Source organism: Schistocerca nitens, chromosome 2, assembly GCF_023898315.1.
Source record: "Schistocerca nitens isolate TAMUIC-IGC-003100 chromosome 2, iqSchNite1.1, whole genome shotgun sequence".
NCBI lineage: Eukaryota > Metazoa > Arthropoda > Insecta > Orthoptera > Acrididae > Schistocerca > Schistocerca nitens.
The window spans coordinates 738,553,008-738,573,100 of record NC_064615.1 but is presented as its reverse complement, the minus strand read 5'-3'; the positions used below and the strand labels follow the sequence as shown (position 1 = coordinate 738,573,100).

General features: G+C 40.5%; 1 protein-coding gene across 1 annotated transcript in view; it reads right to left on the bottom strand.

The window, feature by feature from the left end:
* Window positions 1–7,575: 7,575 nt before the first annotated feature.
* Window positions 7,576–20,093, bottom strand: part of LOC126235299 (anoctamin-4-like) — a 282,026-nt gene continuing 269,508 nt past the window's right edge. The window contains exons 20-21 of the mRNA XM_049944024.1: window positions 10,610–10,797; window positions 7,576–7,887 (exon numbers count right to left, since the gene is read on the bottom strand). Of these exons, the coding sequence (XP_049799981.1) occupies window positions 7,576–7,887; window positions 10,610–10,797 (500 nt within the window). The remainder of the gene's footprint in view (window positions 7,888–10,609; window positions 10,798–20,093) is intronic.

The following is a 20,093-nucleotide window of genomic DNA, read 5'->3' as shown; positions in this document are numbered from 1 at the left end:
ATGCTTCTACTGTGACATTTGGGATTTGGTTCCTGGGCCTTACCCATACACCCAGGACTTGTCACAAGTGACTATGGTGTTCGCAAAGTCAGGGTCACTGTTTGGGGCGTCCAGCATGTCCTGTGATACTTCAACCCAAAGTTCCTCTTGCTCCACCATCAGCAGCTTCAGCATGAATTTAGCCAACATTCTCTTCATGACCAAATCTCTCGTGACAATAAAATATTCCAAAAAAATGCTGATTCTCACTTCTTCTGCAATTTCTCTGATAGTTCACATGACGGTTCCACATCACCACAACATTCACCTTGGCAAAGACCTGACCACCTCTTCATGTTGATGACCAACTGGAATGTGGCTCGCTCTCCACTGATGTGCAACTATGTTTAAAACCAGTTGTATCACTCCTTAATTTGTGTGATGCCCATAGCATCATCACCGAAAGCAGTTTGAATCTTCCAAATGGTTTCCACCTGGCTGTCACCCTGTTTCTGGCTAAATTTGATGCAGTATTGTTGCTCCAGTCATTCCACCATTTCCCTTGCAATAAAACACCAATGTGAGCACTAGCTGCTACCTCACTCAACTGCTGCCTGCTATTGATACTTGACAAAAAGTTCATGCATGTGCATGAAGGTTCACGTTTGGCTTGTGCAAACACATTAGATTAAAATTCAATGGATGTTAAAAGAAAAAAATTAGACCAGATACCTATCTAACAGACCTCATATGTTTACCATACATCCTGATCTGGCAAGCACCAATTTTTACAGATTTGGTGATAATTTGAGACCAGCTGAGAAGATTGTGTCTTTATTTGTGTGGGGCAGCTGTCCATCAAGAGCCACTTGACAAGAACTGTGAAGAGAAGTACAGTTACTTAATGACCCTGCATGTTGATAATCTCTAGATTACACAAATCTCCATCACAATTTGTTATGGAGTCTTCTTTATTTAAAATGTCTTGACTTAACAATTAACACACAAGTTTGTTCAATGAATTAATTTCTAATTTCATCTAGTCCTTACCTGGACCACTATCTTTTCCCATGCTGCTACCCTGAATTTTAAACATATCGCAGTGTTTCTGCATAAAAATAACTTACAGATATGCTGTGCACAAACTGGGAAAAGACTTATTGGTGGAATGTCAAGAAACAAAAAGATAAGTATAAAAGTTTTACTAGAAAAATATTTTATTAATATTATCAAACAATGTTTCAAGTTTGTTACAATTGTTACATTTTTAAAATAACTGTATGAAGTATATGAACAAATTGAGGTAATGAAATGCAATGCATGTGTTCACTTGTAAAGAGAAGGAACAGCATAAATGTAGCAATTCATTTAATTATGATAAGATTTTTAAAGTAGCAAAGAATAAATAAGCCATTCAATATCTGCATATGAAACAAATACAAACGTTGCAAATTCTTAAAATACTGTGATAATGCAAGTGTCACAAGTCACAATTGGAATGAAGAATAAGGAATTTATTCAACTAGTTGATTGGTGTCGATGCTGCACTATAAAAAATAAGCTAATCCCACAAAAATTGTTTGCAATGAATTTTAACAATTTATCTTCACTGTTAACATAATATCTTGCTATGAATTATTCATGAAGAATGTTCTTATTTTGAAATTTAGTGCACATAAACCCATTAAGAATACTGTCAAAGAGGTTTTGGTTTATGTGCAGTCAAATATATGGAAAAGAGTTCATAATTATTTTAGGAAAGTGTGGAAACTAGAATTATCTTATTTCCTGGAGTTTTGAAAAGTAAGAAAGAATGGAAAATTTATGGTGCCTGCCAAGTCTTGCAACATAGACAATTTTGTTTAGTTATCTGTATTTATTTTTTGAATGAATGATGCTATTAAAAGATGTAAACATATGAAACATGCTGCTATGCGGGAGTGAAGATTACTTACACCCATTTGTTACCTCTAAGTTCAGTCACTATTGCACTGAACAACGACTTTAGGATAGATGAGAAGTTCAGAAGTATGGAGTTATTGCAGATGGTTCCCTGATAAGGAAGGCTACACACTGACAATGATGTCTGAGAACCAGTAACTGCCAAAGTGTACATTGCTCGAAAGAAATTACTATCTAAGAAAACTACTACACCAGTATGAGGTTGCAAGGTCCCTGATTGGTCATTTATGATATCCTGAAGAAAGAAAAATTTCATCCACGTAAACTGCAACTCTTTTCTCAGCTACTGGAAGATTGCTCTGAATGCAGACTGAAGCTATTAGCTTGCTTCTTAAAGAACATGGATGAAGATGCTACATTTTTACACAGTGTGCTGTTTTTCCATGAGATACTTGTGTCAGGACAGAGGACAATACCCAGAATCTGCAATATTGGTGCCAGAATAAACTCTTCTTGTATGAACTTCACAGACAAGGGGACCAGCAGGTTATCATATGATGTAGTTCATGGAACCAACATGAGGTAGTCTCACACTTTTTGGAAGAAGCTGCAAACAAGAACTACTAGACAATATTGCTCAGTTACCTGATATATGAACTGTACAGTACTGGAACATATCCATCATTAAATTAATATGGCATGGAAAGTTCTGGCAGAATGTATATAATTTAAGGGGCAAACGTAACCACTCACCAAATAGTAGGTTCATCTACAGGGACATAAACAAGACTGCAAACTTTGCCACCCTTCAGACAAATTCTTTTCTGAGCTGCAGTACCCATTACACACACATGCACACACACACACACACACACACACACACACACACACACACACACACACACACAAACAAACAAACAAACACCTCTGTAAAGCTACATTGTGTTAGTTAAACAAAAAATGCAAGAACTGCAGTTAGTTGAAAACATAATGCTGGAACTGCAGTTCTGCAGGTGGATTGGGGTTAGAGGATGTGTCAGGTGAAGTGGATGAGGGAAGATAGGAGGCAGGGAACAGGCAGGAAGGCTGTGGAAAAATGGCTAATGGTTCAGAGGGAGGCACGTGTACTCTGCTCACAGCCAACACCTGGTGGTGGCCATTCATTTGGGTGGACAGTTGGTTGGATATCATGCCCACATAAAGTGCTGTGCAGAAATTGCAGCAGAGTTATACATGACACGTCTGCTTCCACAGGTGATCCTGCCTCTGACGGGATAAGATAAAACTGTGTTGGAACTGACAGATCGCAGGAGTATGTTCCTATCAAACACTACCTCTCCTAACATCTTTCTGACACCAAACCCACCACTTCGTTCCTTGTACATCTCACTTATTAGATTGGTAACCATACCTACATCTCCTGTGAGAGGTGGATATACAAATGAATCTGCAGCATGACCATGGGCCCTGCAGGAAACCATCCTATGCCAATCTGTCTATCGGTCATCTAGAGGAAACCCTCCTAGCCTCTCAATACCCCTAAGCTATTGTCTGGTTCAGTTTCATTAATGATATCTTCATGATCTAGATCCAGGGTCAAGATACCCTATCCTCATTCCACCGCAGCCTCTATACCTTCTCACCCATTAGCTTCACCTGGACCTGCTCTGATGGTTACATCTATACTTCAGTCTATATCAAGCTAACTAAGCATCAAGAGCACCTGCAATTTGACAGCTGTCATCCCTTTCACACCAAAAAATCTCTCCAATATATTCTGGCTAGCCATGGGGTGGCACAGCTGGAGTGACAAGAATTCCTTTTTCTTATGTGCTGAAGGTCTCATTAAGGCCTTCACAGACATACACTAAACCCCAAACCTAGTCCATGTGCATACTTCTCACATCCAGTCTTTACATACCCTTAATCCTCCCACCAACCCAAAAAATCAGCTCCAAAGAATAAGCCCTCCCATCAACCAATATCATTCTGGACTGGAACAGCTGAACCATAACCTCTGCCATGGCTTTGGTTATCACTGTGCCTGGGAAAGAGGAACATCCCACCCAAAATCTGTGTGGTATTCTTCTGCCCTGTTCCATTGCTTTGCCACACCCACCTCCAACCTCTTGCCAAATGGATCACATCCCTGTGGAACCTAGGGTCCCCCTCACCCCAGCACCAGGATTTCTGAACCATATAGGTGGGAGTTATCACAACACATCCTTTGTTAACATAATCCTCCTGGCCTCAATTTCTGCTAATGCCCTGCTCTACACCCACTTCCTCCTTTCCCCAAGAAACTAACTTCACTCATCTTACACACATACCCTCTTTCCCACAGCCTCCCCTTTTCTCATCATAATCAATGTGTGCTTCATGAACTCATTGGTTCTAGTTTGTGCATTTCTATCCCGTGAACCTGCTGCCTCTGCATTGCATGCAGGAGGCATTCCTATCTTGTACACCTGCTGCCTCCTTCCGAGCCATCAGCTATCCTTCAGCAACCATCCCTCCCTCACCAAACCCCCTTTCTCCCCTTGCACTCTCCACCAAACACAACTCCTCACCCCGATCTACCTGCAGAACTGCAGTCCTGTCACTGTGTAGTCACCTGGCACAACTCAACCATACAGGTGTGTGTGTGTGTGTGTGTGTGTGTGTGTGTGTGTGTGTGTGTGTGTGGATGGGTGGTTGAAAGGGTGGGTGCACACACATGTATGTGTACTCTAGCTTGAAAAAAGATTTGTCCAAAATATACCAAAGTTCTCAGTTTAGTTTACATGCCTGTTAGTGATCCAGTGCCTCTACTATTTGGTGAGTTGTTGTCTTTACTCCTAATTTATTTGCATAATTACATTAAATAGAAGTGACTCATGTATGATGGTACTCCATCAGATGTAGCCACCATCACAAATTGGCTATACAGGACTGGTTGGATTCTACATTCCTGGAATCCTGGGTTGGCTATAAAGGCGCTGCTGAAAGGGTTACACAGCCATCAGACTATGATTTATGTGAGTGTGTTAAATTTTTGATGTGTAATATGACTCATCATCATACAAGAGGCAACAACATATGTGAAGTAATTGTCCCAGTTACTAAACCCCCAAGTCATCAAAAATTTACAGTTCTAGCTATAAAAATGTGTACAGCTCAGCAGACAATACATTCTATAAGCCCACTGATTCTGCTTATGCTACGGGGCTTTTCGGACATACATCCTGTACAATGAGTTGGATGGTGTATGCAATTTGCAAATGCAGGTTTGTCGAAAAGTATCAAAAAAGGAAACTGTCTACCTTAAGTTAATGTTATAAAATGAGGCAGGAAATGGTCATAAAATCAAAAAAATTCTGTAGACATAAACATAAATTAGAAACATAATGGAAGTGTCCACCATATCAGCAGATAGAATTCATTGCATTTAAAAACACCATGTTATTGCAAACGAAAATATTAATGGATAGAAACTGCTACAAGTATTTAACAGAATGGCAAAACAAAAAGGACAAACAATAATTAGAATGGCATGTTACACTGCAATAAGTAAACCAAAAGGAAACAGTGTGACTGAAGCCCATTAAGACTAATTTTATGACGACATCTGTTGAAGATAATCACTATGCACTGCAGTTCTCATAAGAAGTTAAAAATAAAACTTTTGTGGTAAGGCATGCAATGATAGAGACAACAGTGCAGTGTTAGCAAGAAGAATATGAGTAATTATATAAAGCATTAATGAAAACAGAAACAAAATATGTGTATAAGAATAAAAAGGAAAATACGCAAAAGAAAGAAAAAGGAATAGTATACATCTACTATAATAAATAAAAAAAACAACATGAGGGTATTGCACATGACACATATATGAAACTGCATGGCTAAATGATAGCCATCTGTGATGAGTAAACATGTCCTTGAGCAATAAACTTAGTTTACATCTGAGTTTAGTTTGCAGTTTTCATAACAATTTTCAAAAACAGTTTAACATTTTTGTTAGTAAAAAATTAATCAAGTTGAAAGTTATATTCTTCAGTGTGCCAAAACATGAAATTTCAAAGAGAGGTAAGGGTTTATCCATTATCGGAATATCTGTCCCACAAATACAATTCAGAAAATAGATTTTCTTTTGATTAACACTTAGAATGGAATTAACATAAATAATCCATCTAGTAATGAGGAGGATAGAACAGTCCACTACAATCAGATCACTAAATAAACAGAGTATGTATCAAATATGAGAGAAACTCAGGTGGGTATATCAATCTGAAGTAAAGGAGACTGAGTGAAATAAAATAGTATCAACAATATTTTAAAAATCAAAAACAAGAAGTAAGAAAACTGATGGGAGAAAAAGCAGAGAACACAGCAAAACTTCATATTAAACATGGAAGAGAAGCAAATATCAATACATCTGCTTAATATTAAATGCATATTGCTTAAGGTACAATATTTTTGTATTTTAAAGATTTTTACTTATCAACAATAGCTGACATTATTTTTATACTTGTCACAGCCTTAGTAGATGGTATATAACTCAGTTTGCAACACCAGTCACAACATTCCCATAATAATGTACTGGCAATAATTACTACTCTGAAGGTAGAGAAATAAGTTACATATACTGGATGCATTACTAATAGAATCCTAAGACTATTAAATGGTCCCATAATCTTCAACAATAAAACATTTTCAATTTAACAATCTTTGTATCTGATGCAACAAGCAAGTCTTATTATTTCCAAACTTCTTCGTTTTATTGTGTGGATGCCTCAAAACAATAATAAAACAAAGATGTTGTCAAAATTGTCAAAATGCACAGAACAATACATATATATCTACAGATCAATAAACAGTTGCACATAAGAAATGCTGAGTATCTATATTTCAGCACCCATTCAGAACACAGAGTCTTACGTGGATACAATTTATTTATGCTATCAGTCATATTCAGTGGCACCTATTCTGTAATCACTAGCTGAAGGACTAACAGTTAAAATGTTTTTCATCTGAAATATAGGCATTTCCATAGCAAAAGTTGCTAATGCGTGACTGTGCGATAGCGCTCAGTTCAGAGGTAGTTGGTCTGAAACATGGTTGCGGAAGAAATGTTCACCTCTCGTATGTGGTCAGCAAGGGAAAGAGGAATGATCACCAGACTTGGCATCAATGTCTTAGATTAAATTCCAAACCTTCCACAGTGTCCTACAGCATGATCAGATGGAGACTTTATGCTCAGTGGTCCCCTTTGTGCTACACAGAAGAGTAGGCTATTGCTGACAGCAGTTTTTCCCTCCTACCTTCTCTCATCATCATGAGACACAAGTATGGCACCATACTATACAAACATTCATTACAGAGACACTTAAGACACAACTCTTACACACTGCAAAGAAAAGGGCCATTATGCATGGAGGCATAAAACCCTTTCTGATTAGGAGGGTGGATTTACTCCTCAGGGCCTCCTAGCCAACAATTCCATACAACTCTCTCTTTTATTTGAGCAATGCTTTCTGAATCGGACCAAGTCACATACAATTTTCTTTACTAGGCACTGGTCTTCTGCGTTTGTGTTAATGCCTTTGAAATAGATAGGTACAAGAGAAACGTTCTGAACAGCAGATAGCCAAGAAAATGATTTTCAGCTTTGCAGCATCAGGAGAAAGTATTGTACAATTCATTTTCTTGGTGCTAAGTGGTTGTTTTGTTGAGAGCTGCAAGACTTGTTGATACATCTCGTACTTTGCTCACTCGCCGAGCCCACCAGTTATTTGATTCTCTTGCTGTCCCAGGAGGCAAAAGTGGAGGCAGCTGTAGTCTCCCTTGAAGTTTACTTCCATCTTCTCTGTCACGAAAATTACTTGGAGAACCTGCTGCTTTGAGGCCAATTTCATACTTTCTTTCTTTCTCCAAAAGCTTCTCACGTTTCACTTGAGTTTGGACCTCTTGTGGAATATCTGGTATGGCATATGCCATAATTCCTGTCAGTGCAAACACAATATGCTGCAAAATTGAAAATAAAACCTTTTTAATTAGAATCTCTAAAGCACATTTAAAAATATAATTGAAGTACGTACGTTTTTATGTGCAACTATCAGGGCGTGCTGAAAAGTAATGTGCATAAATTTTTTATGTGGTAACTCTTCAAGCTTTTTATATAAAACAAACATTGTTAACATGCAACATCTTTATTCTCCATGTCTACATATTTGCAGCCCCTCTGTTTGCTAGAAGGCTCCAAACTGTAGTATGTACACTCCTGGAAATGGAAAAAAGAACACATTGACACCGGTGTGTCAGACCCACCATACTTGCTCCGGACACTGCGAGAGGGCTGTACAAGCAATGATCACACGCACGGCACAGCGGACACACCAGGACCCGCGGTGTTGGCCGTCGAATGGCGCTAGCTGTGCAGCATTTGTGCACCGCCGCCGTCAGTGTCAGCCAGTTTGCCGTGGCATACGGAGCTCCATCGCAGTCTTTAACACTGGTAGTATGCCGCGACAGCGTGGACGTGAACCGTATGTGCAGTTGACGGACTTTGAGCGAGGGCGTATAGTGGGCATGCGGGAGGCCGGGTGGACGTACTGCCGAATTGCTCAACACGTGGGGCGTGAGGTCTCCACAGTACATCGATGTTGTCGCCAGTGGTCGGCGGAAGGTGCACGTGCCCGTCGACCTGGGACCGGACCGCAGCGACGCACGGATGCACGCCAAGACCATAGGATCCTACGCAGTGCCGTAGGGGACCGCACCACCACTTCCCAGCAAATTAGGGACACTGTTGCTCCTGGGGTATCGGCGAGGACCATTCGCAACCGTCTCCATGAAGCTGGGCTACGGTCCCGCACACCGTTAGGCCGTCTTCCGCTCACGCCCCAACATCGTGCAGCCCGCCTCCAGTGGTGTCGCGACAGGCGTGAATGGAGGGACGAATGGAGACGTGTCGTCTTCAGCGATGAGAGTCGCTTCTGCCTTGGTGCCAATGATGGTCGTATGCGTGTTTGGTGCCGTGCAGGTGAGCGCCACAATCAGGACTGCATATGACCGAGGCACACAGGGCCAACACCCGGCATCATGGTGTGGGGAGCGATCTCCTACACTGGCCGTACACCACTGGTGATCGTCGAGGGGACACTGAATAGTGCACGGTACATCCAAACCGTCATCGAACCCATCGTTCTACCATTCCTAGACCAGCAAGGGAACTTGCTGTTCCAACAGGACAATGCATGTCCGCATGTATCCCGTGCCACCCAACGTGCTCTAGAAGGTGTAAGTCAACTACCCTGGCCAGCATGATCTCCGGATCTGTCCCCCATTGAGCATGTTTGGGACTGCACGTCCAGCACGAACGCTGGTCCAACTGAGGCACCAGGTGGAAATGGCATGGCAAGCCGTTCCACAGGACTACATCCAGCATCTCTACGATTGTCTCCATGGGAGAATAGCAGCCTGCATTGCTGCGAAAGTTGGATATACACTGTACTAGTGCCGACATTGTGCATGCTCTGTTGCCTGTGTCTATGTGCCTGTGGTTCTGTCAGTGTGATCATGTGATGTATCTGACCCCAGGAATGTGTCAATAAAGTTTCCCCTTCCTGGGACAATGAATTCACGGTGTTCTTATTTCAATTTCCAGGAGTGTAACATGGTGGCATATAATCTAACTATGTCAGCCTGTGAGAAACAGCATGCTGTAGTCAAGTTTTGATTTCAAAGAGTTCATCCACACACAGAGCACCCTGTCCTTCACCATGAAAATGTCAGACAACACGCAAGTGCTTCAACATCTGGCACAGTCCAACACCTTGGGTTCACTATCATTGACCATCCTCTGTAGAGTCCACACTTGGCCCCATCTGATTTTCATTTTTTTCTGATGAAGCAGTGCAAGCGGAAGTGAGACTGTCGCTCTGTTGAAAAGCTGGTCTCTTGTTGGGAGAAGTGTGCTCATCGCCAGATTGACTATGTTGAGAATAAAGATGTAGAATTTTAATAATATTTGTTTTATTTACAAAGCTTTAAGAGTTTTCACATAAAAAATTCAGAGGCATTACTCTTCAGCACATCTTGTAGCATTTCCTTGTACACAAGTTGCAATTGTACAAGTGAAATTTATTTTATTATCTAGAAAACAGGTTTTGCCTGCTGTTATTAATTTTTTTTAACTCTCAGTGCTCATTCTCTATGTCCAAATTAAAAGGACCAATAACTAAGTATAAGCTAAAATGGAATCACAAATAAAAAATGATTATGAAGAGAAACAACAGACAATAATTAGAAAAGGCAGTCACTCATCAGACAAATGATGGATAGACTCATTTATTTGTAAGTGAACTGTTGACTTTCATAATTTTTGTTTCGTTGTTTTTTCAACTGTGAAATTGTCACTGTAATACATATAAAGCATGCAGTGAAAAGGAATAGAACACTTAACAAAGAAGATCTACTTCTCAGGTGACTTTTGAACTAATTTTTCAGTTATTTTTGCTGGTTTAATCTCACTGATAACGAGAAAAAGTTGTTCTGAGCTATAATAATAGCAGAACAAAATGGAGGAACTGATAATTGTAAATGAAGTAATGACATATTGAAATTCTATTTTACTGAACAGTTATTTGAAGCCTCTAAATCTCTAAGGCAATCAAAAACATCTGTGATAGCAATGTTACTAAAGCCAACTTAAAGCAGTGCACTACTGGGCACATAACTCACTTACTTCAAATACAACAACAAATGCAAGTCTGGCTGCAAAGACATGCCAGTAGACAGCTGAAAGGCCATATGGATCCTCAGAAGTGGCATTGTTACGATAACCTCTATATTGGCAAGTCTCTGGAGGTGGTGTGTTGGGATTGCCATCATCATCAGGCATCATATCTTTCTGGAAGTCAGATGTATTGAATTCTGACAGAGAGAAAGAGTAATAGAAATGTAAACAAGGGGGTATAAAATGACAATTTTATTACACAAACATGAACACAAACTACATTATTTCAATCTCATTAAGGGAAACAGAACAACGTGCTATGCAAGAGCTAATACTTATAAAAGCCACTATTATTTTCAGCTAATAATTTTTATGGCCGGTACTCACTAGTTTTAATACAACACAAAACTTGAGGATGCATGTTCCATCATTGCTCTGGTACACTTAGAGCTACTCACTGGACAACCTGATTATAATCCCCATCTCTCCCCAACCACTCCAACCTCTACATATAAAGGTGTGCATATGTACTTATGTGTATGGGAAAATGAATGAGTTTTCAAAATATATAAGTATGGAAAAAATTTCCAAAAAAGCCTAGAAGAATGTAAAGCATGGAATTCAACTAAAATTGAGACTTAGTGGCTTCTATGCAGTTCTAGTGTACTACTGCTAAATGGTCTGACTGAAATTGCCCACCATCCAAATTTTAAATAGGGAGTAATGTTTAATCAACTAATGATTTGTATCAGTTATTCTTTTTCTTAATTTGTAACATATCAAAAATATACTTTTAGAAACATCACAATTAACACTATGTGGCATGAAGTTCACAGTTTCCTGTTTGAAGGAGTCCCAAGCTTATACAGTGAGAAGCTGGACCACATTGTAACTATCCCATATCAAATTTCACTGTAGATACTATGGACACCCCAAGATACTGTGCAGCAGACATTCTCCTATCTCATATGCTTCCCTGTCTTTAATGATGACAATGTTGACAGAATTCTACTTTTCACTGAAACATAAAAAATATACCATGGTTAACAATGTCTTCTCATTGCTCCATGATTCTTTAGTATGTTCCAAAACTAGGTGCAGCCTAGCATTTGTTATGATGATTAGTGACTTAAGGCAGCTCCTAACATTGCATCAGACAATGAAACAATGCTACAATTCTAATAATGCTACATTTTTAAGTTTTAGAACATATTTTCCACTTGATAATAGTCTCAAAAAGACAAACACGTGCAGTCAATGTAGCTATTAATGATTCAGGAAGATTCTTACACATTACCAGTTCATCTGTAAATCATAAACAGTTAACTTGGACATATTCACAATAGCTGACTGGGCTTTATAACATACGTGGTTCTCAACAATATGGAAAGGACAAATTCTTACTTACCACACTGAGGAGGCACTGTGTTGCAGACAAGCACAGTGAAAAAGAATGCCAAAAACATTTCAGCTTTTGGATAAAGTCCTCTTCTTGTGGTGCATAGCAATATATGAGTCCATAAAATGCTTCCTCTATGTGATGAGAAGCAATCTATCCTTTCCATAAAGCTGAAATATTTCTAGTATTCTTTTTCACTGTGCCTGTCTGCTACTCAATGCCACCCCTATGTGAAGAGTAGCATTCTGTCCTTTCAATGTTGTTTCTATTCCACCCTCAACTTTCCATCATTTGATAAGTGGCACTTAGTTACAGGATCATATTGGAAGAAGATACTATTCATATATTACATGTAGTAGTTAATTATCCAATGTCTGTCCCACTGCTCTTCTGTACTGTCTAGAGGTTTTTGTAGAATTTTGAGCAAAAAAATTAAGTCAAATGTATTGTGGGTCCAAATAATACTCATTTGATGTTAGCAATGTGACTGCGTTCACTTGAAACTTCATTTTTTTGTTTCTGTAAGTATTACATTTGTATGGGATAAATTTCATTTGTTCAGTTTTTGTGCCAAATATCACAGTAAACCAGAGTTTGATTCTTTGTGAATCTAACACATTATCTTCTTAAAACATGGTACTAATCTCTACATCCACACTAGGTGCAGTTCACCATACAGTTCTTTTGCTGTGAATCTCTTTTCAGTTCAGACAAAAGGATTTGGTCCTCCTCACACAAGACTACTGAATAAAGTCCCATTGTAATTTCATAAGCAAAGAGTGATCATAAATATTTATTATACTGTACGAGGTGCATTCAAGTTCTAAGGCCTCCGATTTTTTTTCTAATTAACTACTCACCCGAAATCGATGAAACTGGCGTTACTTCTCGACGTAATCGTCCTGCAGACGTACACATTTTTCACAACACTGATGCCATGATTCCATGGCAGCGGTGAAGGCTTCTTTAGGAGTCTGTTTTGACCACTGGAGAATCGCTGAGGCAATAGCAGCACGGCTGGTGAATGTGCGGCCACGGAGAGTGTCTTTCATTGTTGGAAAAAGCCAAAAGTCAGGAGCCAGGTCAGGTGAGTAGGGAGCATGAGGAATCACTTCAAAGTTGTTATCACGAAGAAACTGTTGCATAACGTTAGCTCGATGTGCGGGTGCGTTGTTTTGGTGAAACAGCACACGCGCAGTCCTTCCCGGACGTTTTTGTTGCAGTGCAGGAAGGAATTTGTTCTTCAAAACATTTTCGTAGGACGCACCTGTTACCGTAGTGCCCTTTGGAACGCAATGGGTAAGGATTACGCCCTCGCTGTCCCAGAACACGGACTCCATCATTTTTTCAGCACTGGCAGTTACCCGAAATTTTTTTGGTGGTGGTGAATCTGTGTGCTTCCATTGAGCTGACTGGCGCTTTGTTTCTGGATTGAAAAATGGCATCCATGTCTCATCCATTGTCACAACCGATGAAAAGAAAGTCCCATTCATGCTGTCGTTGCGCGTCAACATTGCTTGGCAACATTCCACACGGGCAGCCATGTGGTCGTCCATCAGCATTCGTGGCACCCACCTGGATGACACTTTTTGCATTTTCAGGTCGTCATGCAGGATTGTGTTCACAGAACCCACAGAAATGCCAACTCTGGAGGCGATCTGTTCAACAGTCATTCGGCGATCCCTCAAAACAATTCCCTCCACTTTCTCGATCATGTCGTCAGACCGGCTTGTGCGAGCCCGAGGTTGTTTCGGTTTGTTGTCACACGATGTTCTGCCTTCATTAAACTGTCACACCCATGAACGCACTTTCAACACATCCATAATCCATCACCACATGTCTCCTTCAACTGTTGATGAATTTCAATTGGTTTCACACCACGCGAATTCAGTAAACGAATGACTGCACACTATTCAAGTAAGGAAAACGTCGCCATTTTAAGTATGTAAAACAGTTCTCATTCTCGCTGCTGGCGGTAAAATTCCATCTGCTGTATGGTGCTGCCATCTCTGGGACGTATTGACAATGAAAGCGGCCTCATTTTACACAATGCGCGTGCTTCTATCTCTTTCCAGTCCGGAGAAAAGAAATCGGAGGCCTTAGAACTTGAATGCACCTTGTACATGTGACATTGTCCTTGACTTATACCTCTTTCTCTTTATTAGCAATTCAAAATTCAAGCTAATAATTTACATAGAAAAACTGAGCTGTTTTGTATTGTATTAAATGTAAAATACTACAGTCTATTAATAATGAAAAACTACAATATTGACAAATATAAACTGTTCTAGCTCACAGAAGCCACGTTACTAGTAAATATCAGCACAGAAATAGAATGAAATATTTAAAATTTATGTATTCACAAGCCTTTGCCACACTAAACTATCTTTTGAACAGATTACCTACCTCAGTATTTCACATGTGTGAAACTATCAAAAGTTAACAAGAGTGAAACAATGGAAATCCCAGAATGGAATGCAACAATATTATGAGAAGGAAAGTTGTTACTCACCATACAGCAGAGATGCTGAAACAAAGATAGGCACAACAAAAACACTTCCACAATTAAAGCTTTTGGCCATTGGACTTCATCAACAATACACACACACACACACACACACACACACACACACACACACACTCGCAAATGCAACTCAACACATGACTGCAGTCTCAGGCAACTTAAACCACACTGTGAGCAGCAGCACCAGTGCATGATGGGAGTGGCGATTGGTTGGGGGTAAACCTTACCTCACCATCATTCCCCAAGTCCCTCAACATGCAGACTAACCTTACATCTGCAGAAAGAACCCCAGTCCACCATCTAAAAACTGATCCTGAACTTATAATCCTTTCTGCCGACAAAGGCTCCACCACTGTTGTTTTGAACTGCAAGGATTACCTGGTGGTAGGACTTCACCAGCTGTCAGAAACTTACACCTACAAACCTTGCCACAGTGACCCCATTCCAGTAGTCCAGTAGGATCTCCAGTCACTACTCAAATCCTTAGGTCCATCCCAGAACCTCTCCCTGGAGTCCATCTCTCTACTCAACCTTACCACTCCCTGCACTCCTACCTTTGACATGCTTCCTAAAGTCCATAAACTTAACCTAACCACCCAGGGTGCTCCATTGTGGCCAGTTACTATGCCCCCACTGAAAGAATCTCTGCTCTCATAGACCAACACCTTCAACCTATTACCTGGAACCTACACTCGCATAGAAAAGATACCAACCATTCCCTCCACTGACACTCCACAGTTCCTGACCCTTTACCACATGGTGCCCTGCTCGTCACTGCTGGTGCCACTTGCCTGTACTTTAACATTCCTAATGCCCATGGCCTTCCACTACTGAACACTACCTTCCCCAGTGCCTGACAGATTCCAAACCAACAACCTCCTTCCCAGTCGTTATGACGAACTATATCCTCACCCACAATTACTTCTCCTCTGAAGGCAGTACCTACAAACAAATCCAGGGTATGGCTATGGGCACCCACATAACACCATACTATGCCGACCTTTTCATGGGCCATCTAGAGGAATTTTTCTACAACCCAGAATCCTTATCCCCTCACCAGGTTCAGATTCATTGATGACATCTTTTCTATCTGGTTAGAAGGTGAGGACACCCTATCCACATTCCTCCAGAACCCCAACAACTTCTCCACATTTGCTTTACCTGGTCCTACTAAACCCAACAAGCCACCTTCCTAGATGTTGACCTCCACCTCAGAGATGGCTACGTCAGTACCTCCATCCATATCAGACCTACTAACCACCAGCAATACCTTCTCTTTGACAGCTGCCACCCATTCTATACCAAGAAGTCTCTTCTGTACAGCCTAGCCACCCATGGTCGTTGCATCTGCAGTGATGAGCAGTCCTTCTCGAAATATACCGAGGGTCTCACTGAAGCCTTCACTGACCCTAAATATCCTCCCAACCTTGTACATAAACAAATCTCCCTTGCCTTATCTTTCCAGTCTCTCACCACCTCCAAAATCTCACTGTCCGGCCACAGAGAAGCATTCCCCTCGTAACTCAGTACCACCCAGAACTGGAGCAACTGACTCCATTCTCCGCCAGGGTTACAATTACCTCTTGTCATATGATGAAATGAGAAATGTCCTGCCCATTATCCTTCCCACCCCTCCTACAGTGGTATTCTGCCATCCATCCTTACACAACCCGTGCTCCCAGTCCCTTACCACATGGCTCATACCCCTGTAATAGACCTAGGTGCAGAACCTGTCCCATACATTCTCCCACCACCACCTACTCCAGTCCGGTCCCTAACATCACCTGTCCCATCAAAGGTAGGGCTATCTGTGAAACCAATCATGTGGTCTACAAGCTAAGCTGCAACCACTGTGCCGCATTCTATGTAGGCACGCCAACCAACAAGCAGTCAATCCGCATGAATGGCCACCAACAAACTGTGGCCAAGAAACAAGTGGACCATCCTGTTGCTGAAGACACTGCCAAACACTGTATCCTTCATTTCAATAACTGCGTCACAGCCTGTGCCATATGGATCCTTCCCACCAACACCAGCTTTTCTGAATCGCACAGGAGAGAAGTTTCCCTGCAATATGTCCTACATTCCTGTAACCCTCCTGCTGGCCTAAACCTTCATTAGTCAGTGTCCTCACCCATTCAGTTCCTTCCCTGTTCCCACTCCTGCACTACACAGCTGTCTTTCGACAACCACACCCAGTCTTTTTATTAATTTCCTTTACTGCTACTCCCCCCCCCCCCCCCCCTCACCTCACCACTCCCCTGCCCTCTGTCTAACCTGCAGCACTTCACTGTTTGCTACCCCCACCATACTATCCCTCCCTCTCCCCACCCCTGCCTCCTCCTTACCACCACCTAGGTATCACTCCCATCATGCACTGGTGCTGCTGCTTGCAGGGTGGTTTCAGTTACCTGAGACTACAGTCATGTGTGTGAATTGCGTTGGCGTGAATGTGTGTGTGTGTGTGTGTGTGTGTGTGTGTGTGTGTGTGTGTGTCCGGGTGTCTATCATTGATGAAGGCCAGAGGCCTAAAGATTTAATTGTGAAAGTCTTTTTGTTGTTCATATCTTCGACTCAGCATCTCCACTATGTGGTGAGTAGCAACGTTCCTTCTCATAATACTGTTAACAAGAGACAAGTGGATGGAGGAAGCATTGTGCAGCAAATGCACAATTTTAAAGTACATTTAGAATAAGACTAACCAGTCACACAAAGTCATTCCTCAGATTCAAAGGACCACACATACAAGCAATCATATATGCACAATTTACACACACACTCATGGCCAATGGCGCCTGCAGATACAGAGGTGCAGTTTAATTACTTATTTAGTTTCAAGTTCCATGGACTCTTGATGCAAGTGCGTCACTAGGATGTAGAACATGGGAGATTATTACAATAATAACCATACGTAAATGGTCATGAGAATTACAATCTAAAACATATGTTAACAGATACATGAGGTTCAAGTATTCAAATAACAACCTAGATTACAAAAATAAAAAATTATAAGGAATGCATTCTAAGTCATGTAATATTAATTGCCACAACTGATATGGAGCGCTATATAGTCATTTTTATAGGAATGCTTAAAATGAAACATATTTTACTAATTATTATACATTGTCAAAAAATTCCTGTAAGGAGTAGACAGAAGTATTCAAAAGATAATGTTTTAGCTGTTTTTTCATCTTATTCTTATCCCCAATGCTGAATTATTATTAACTGAAAGTTTATTGTGTACTTTCTTGCTTGAATAATATACTCCTTTTTTGTGTCTTTGTGAAGATCATGTTTACTCCTGTACCATGATTATATATTCACTGTTTGTCCTGTATACTGTCTGATTGTTGTTCACAAAGCACAGTAGTGAAAAAATGTATTGGCATGGCATGGGGATGATCCCCATTTGTTTGAATAAGTTTCTGCAAGAGCACCTAGAGGTTACTCTACTCATAACTGATGACTCTCTTCTGTGCAATAAAGACTATTTGCTTATGACTGGTTTCCCCAGAACATGATTCCACATATCATAAGTGAATGGAAATATCCAAAGTGTGCACCTTTGATTGTTTCCAAGTGACAAACACATGAAATTGAGTGAATGGAAAACGCTGCTAAACTCAGTCTTTTACATAGAGTGATATTGTCATAGTGTAATCCCAGGAATTTGGAAGGCTCTACTCTCAACATTATTTCAATATTTTCTAGCTTTTGTCTGCTCTTTGAAACTGAACGGACTGAGTCTTGTTAACACTGAGAGGCAGACCACTAGAAGTGAACCAATCTAGAGTTTCTTTGCATATAGTGGTCACAAAGTTCTCTAGACACCAGTTTGGTACTTTTTCATATTGTGCCTCAGTCAGAGCAGGTGGGTGCCATTGCAGAATTACTCAATATTACCTTCTGCCTTCTGTCATCTAGATACGATTTGAGCCACATCCTGACTTTACCATAGAAGCCATAGTGTTCAGCCTTCATAAGTAGAATTTTGTGATCTACACAGTTAAATACTTTAGACAGATCACAAGAGATTCAAACTGGTGACATTTTATTGCTTATAAATTCAAGGAGATGGTTGAAAAATGAGAAAATGCCATGTTCAGTTGAAATACCCTTTTGGAATCCAAACCAATTTATATTAAGGATTTTATGTTTATTAAGATGAACTATGATTCTCTTTAACATTAGTTTCTCTAGAAGTTTAGAGAGATTTGTTAGCAATGAAACTGGCTGGTAGTTGGAAACCTCAGCTTTATGACCTTTTTTGAATAGCAGCTTACCAATTGCATAGTTGAGTCTATTGAGCACAGTACCCTGATTTATAGGCTCATTAAATATGTGATGGAGAACTCCAAGAATAAATTTGTGGCAGTGCTTCAGTAATTTCATTGATATGTTGTCCATTCCACTGGAATTTTTATTTTTCATTTGGCATATTACTTCTTCAATTTCATCAGTTGTAATATAAGATACAAGCCTCTGAATAATTTTGTCCTGCACTGCTTTTTGAAGAAGGTTCATGGCTTCAAGTATAGGTCCTTTACAAACAGTTTGATCCACCACTGTCAAAAAATGGTTGTTGATACATTGGCAACTACATCAGCTTCAGTATGAATAAAACTCATACAAGATGGTGTAATATACTACAATATTTATTGTTTGTTAGACAAACTGGTTTTTGGCTGTCACACCATCATCAGGTACAGAGTTAGTATGTGGTGCAGTGAAATTTTGTTAGATCAAAGATTTTTAACTAGTACTTGTACAGAGTCTTGTACAGAGTACTTCCATTTCCAGAGATGAAAATGTTAATGTTAGCCGGCCGCTGGTGGCCGAGCGGTTCTGGCGCTACAGTCTGGAACCGCGCGACCGCTACGGTCGCAGGTTCGAATCCTGCCTCGGGCATGGATGTGTGTGTTGTCCTTAGGTTAGTTAGGTTTAAGTAGCTTTAAGTTCTAGGGGACTTATGACCTCAGCAGTTGAGTCCCATAGTGCTCAGAGCCATTTTGTTAATGTTAGAATAGGAATAAAATGAGTGAGGTTATTTCATAGTAAGTGCAATGTAAGATTATTTAACTAAAATAATATATGTGACACATTAACTAATGAACTATAGACAAATTACCACAAATGCACATAGAAAACGCAATTGAACAATAAGCTTTGGTGACATATACCAAATATGTGGCTGAACAAAATAATCTTGTCTTTAATAGATCATAAATTACAAATGGATACGATAACCTTTGTTAGTCACTGTCCTCACCCATCCAGCCCCTTCCCTGCTTCCATTCCAGCACTACACAGCTGTCACACCAACACCATACCCAGTCTTATTATTTTATTTTATTTTTTATTTATTTCTATTTCTCTCCTTTTCCACTACTGCCCCTCCCCACCTCTCCCCTGCCCGCCACCCAACCCGCAGCACTTCATTGCCTGCCATCCCCTCCATACTAGCGCTCCCCCTCTCCACCCCAGCCTCCTCCTTTACCCCACCCAGTTGCCACTACCATCATGCACCGGTGCTGCTGTTCACAGTGTGGTTTCAGTTGCCTGATACTGCA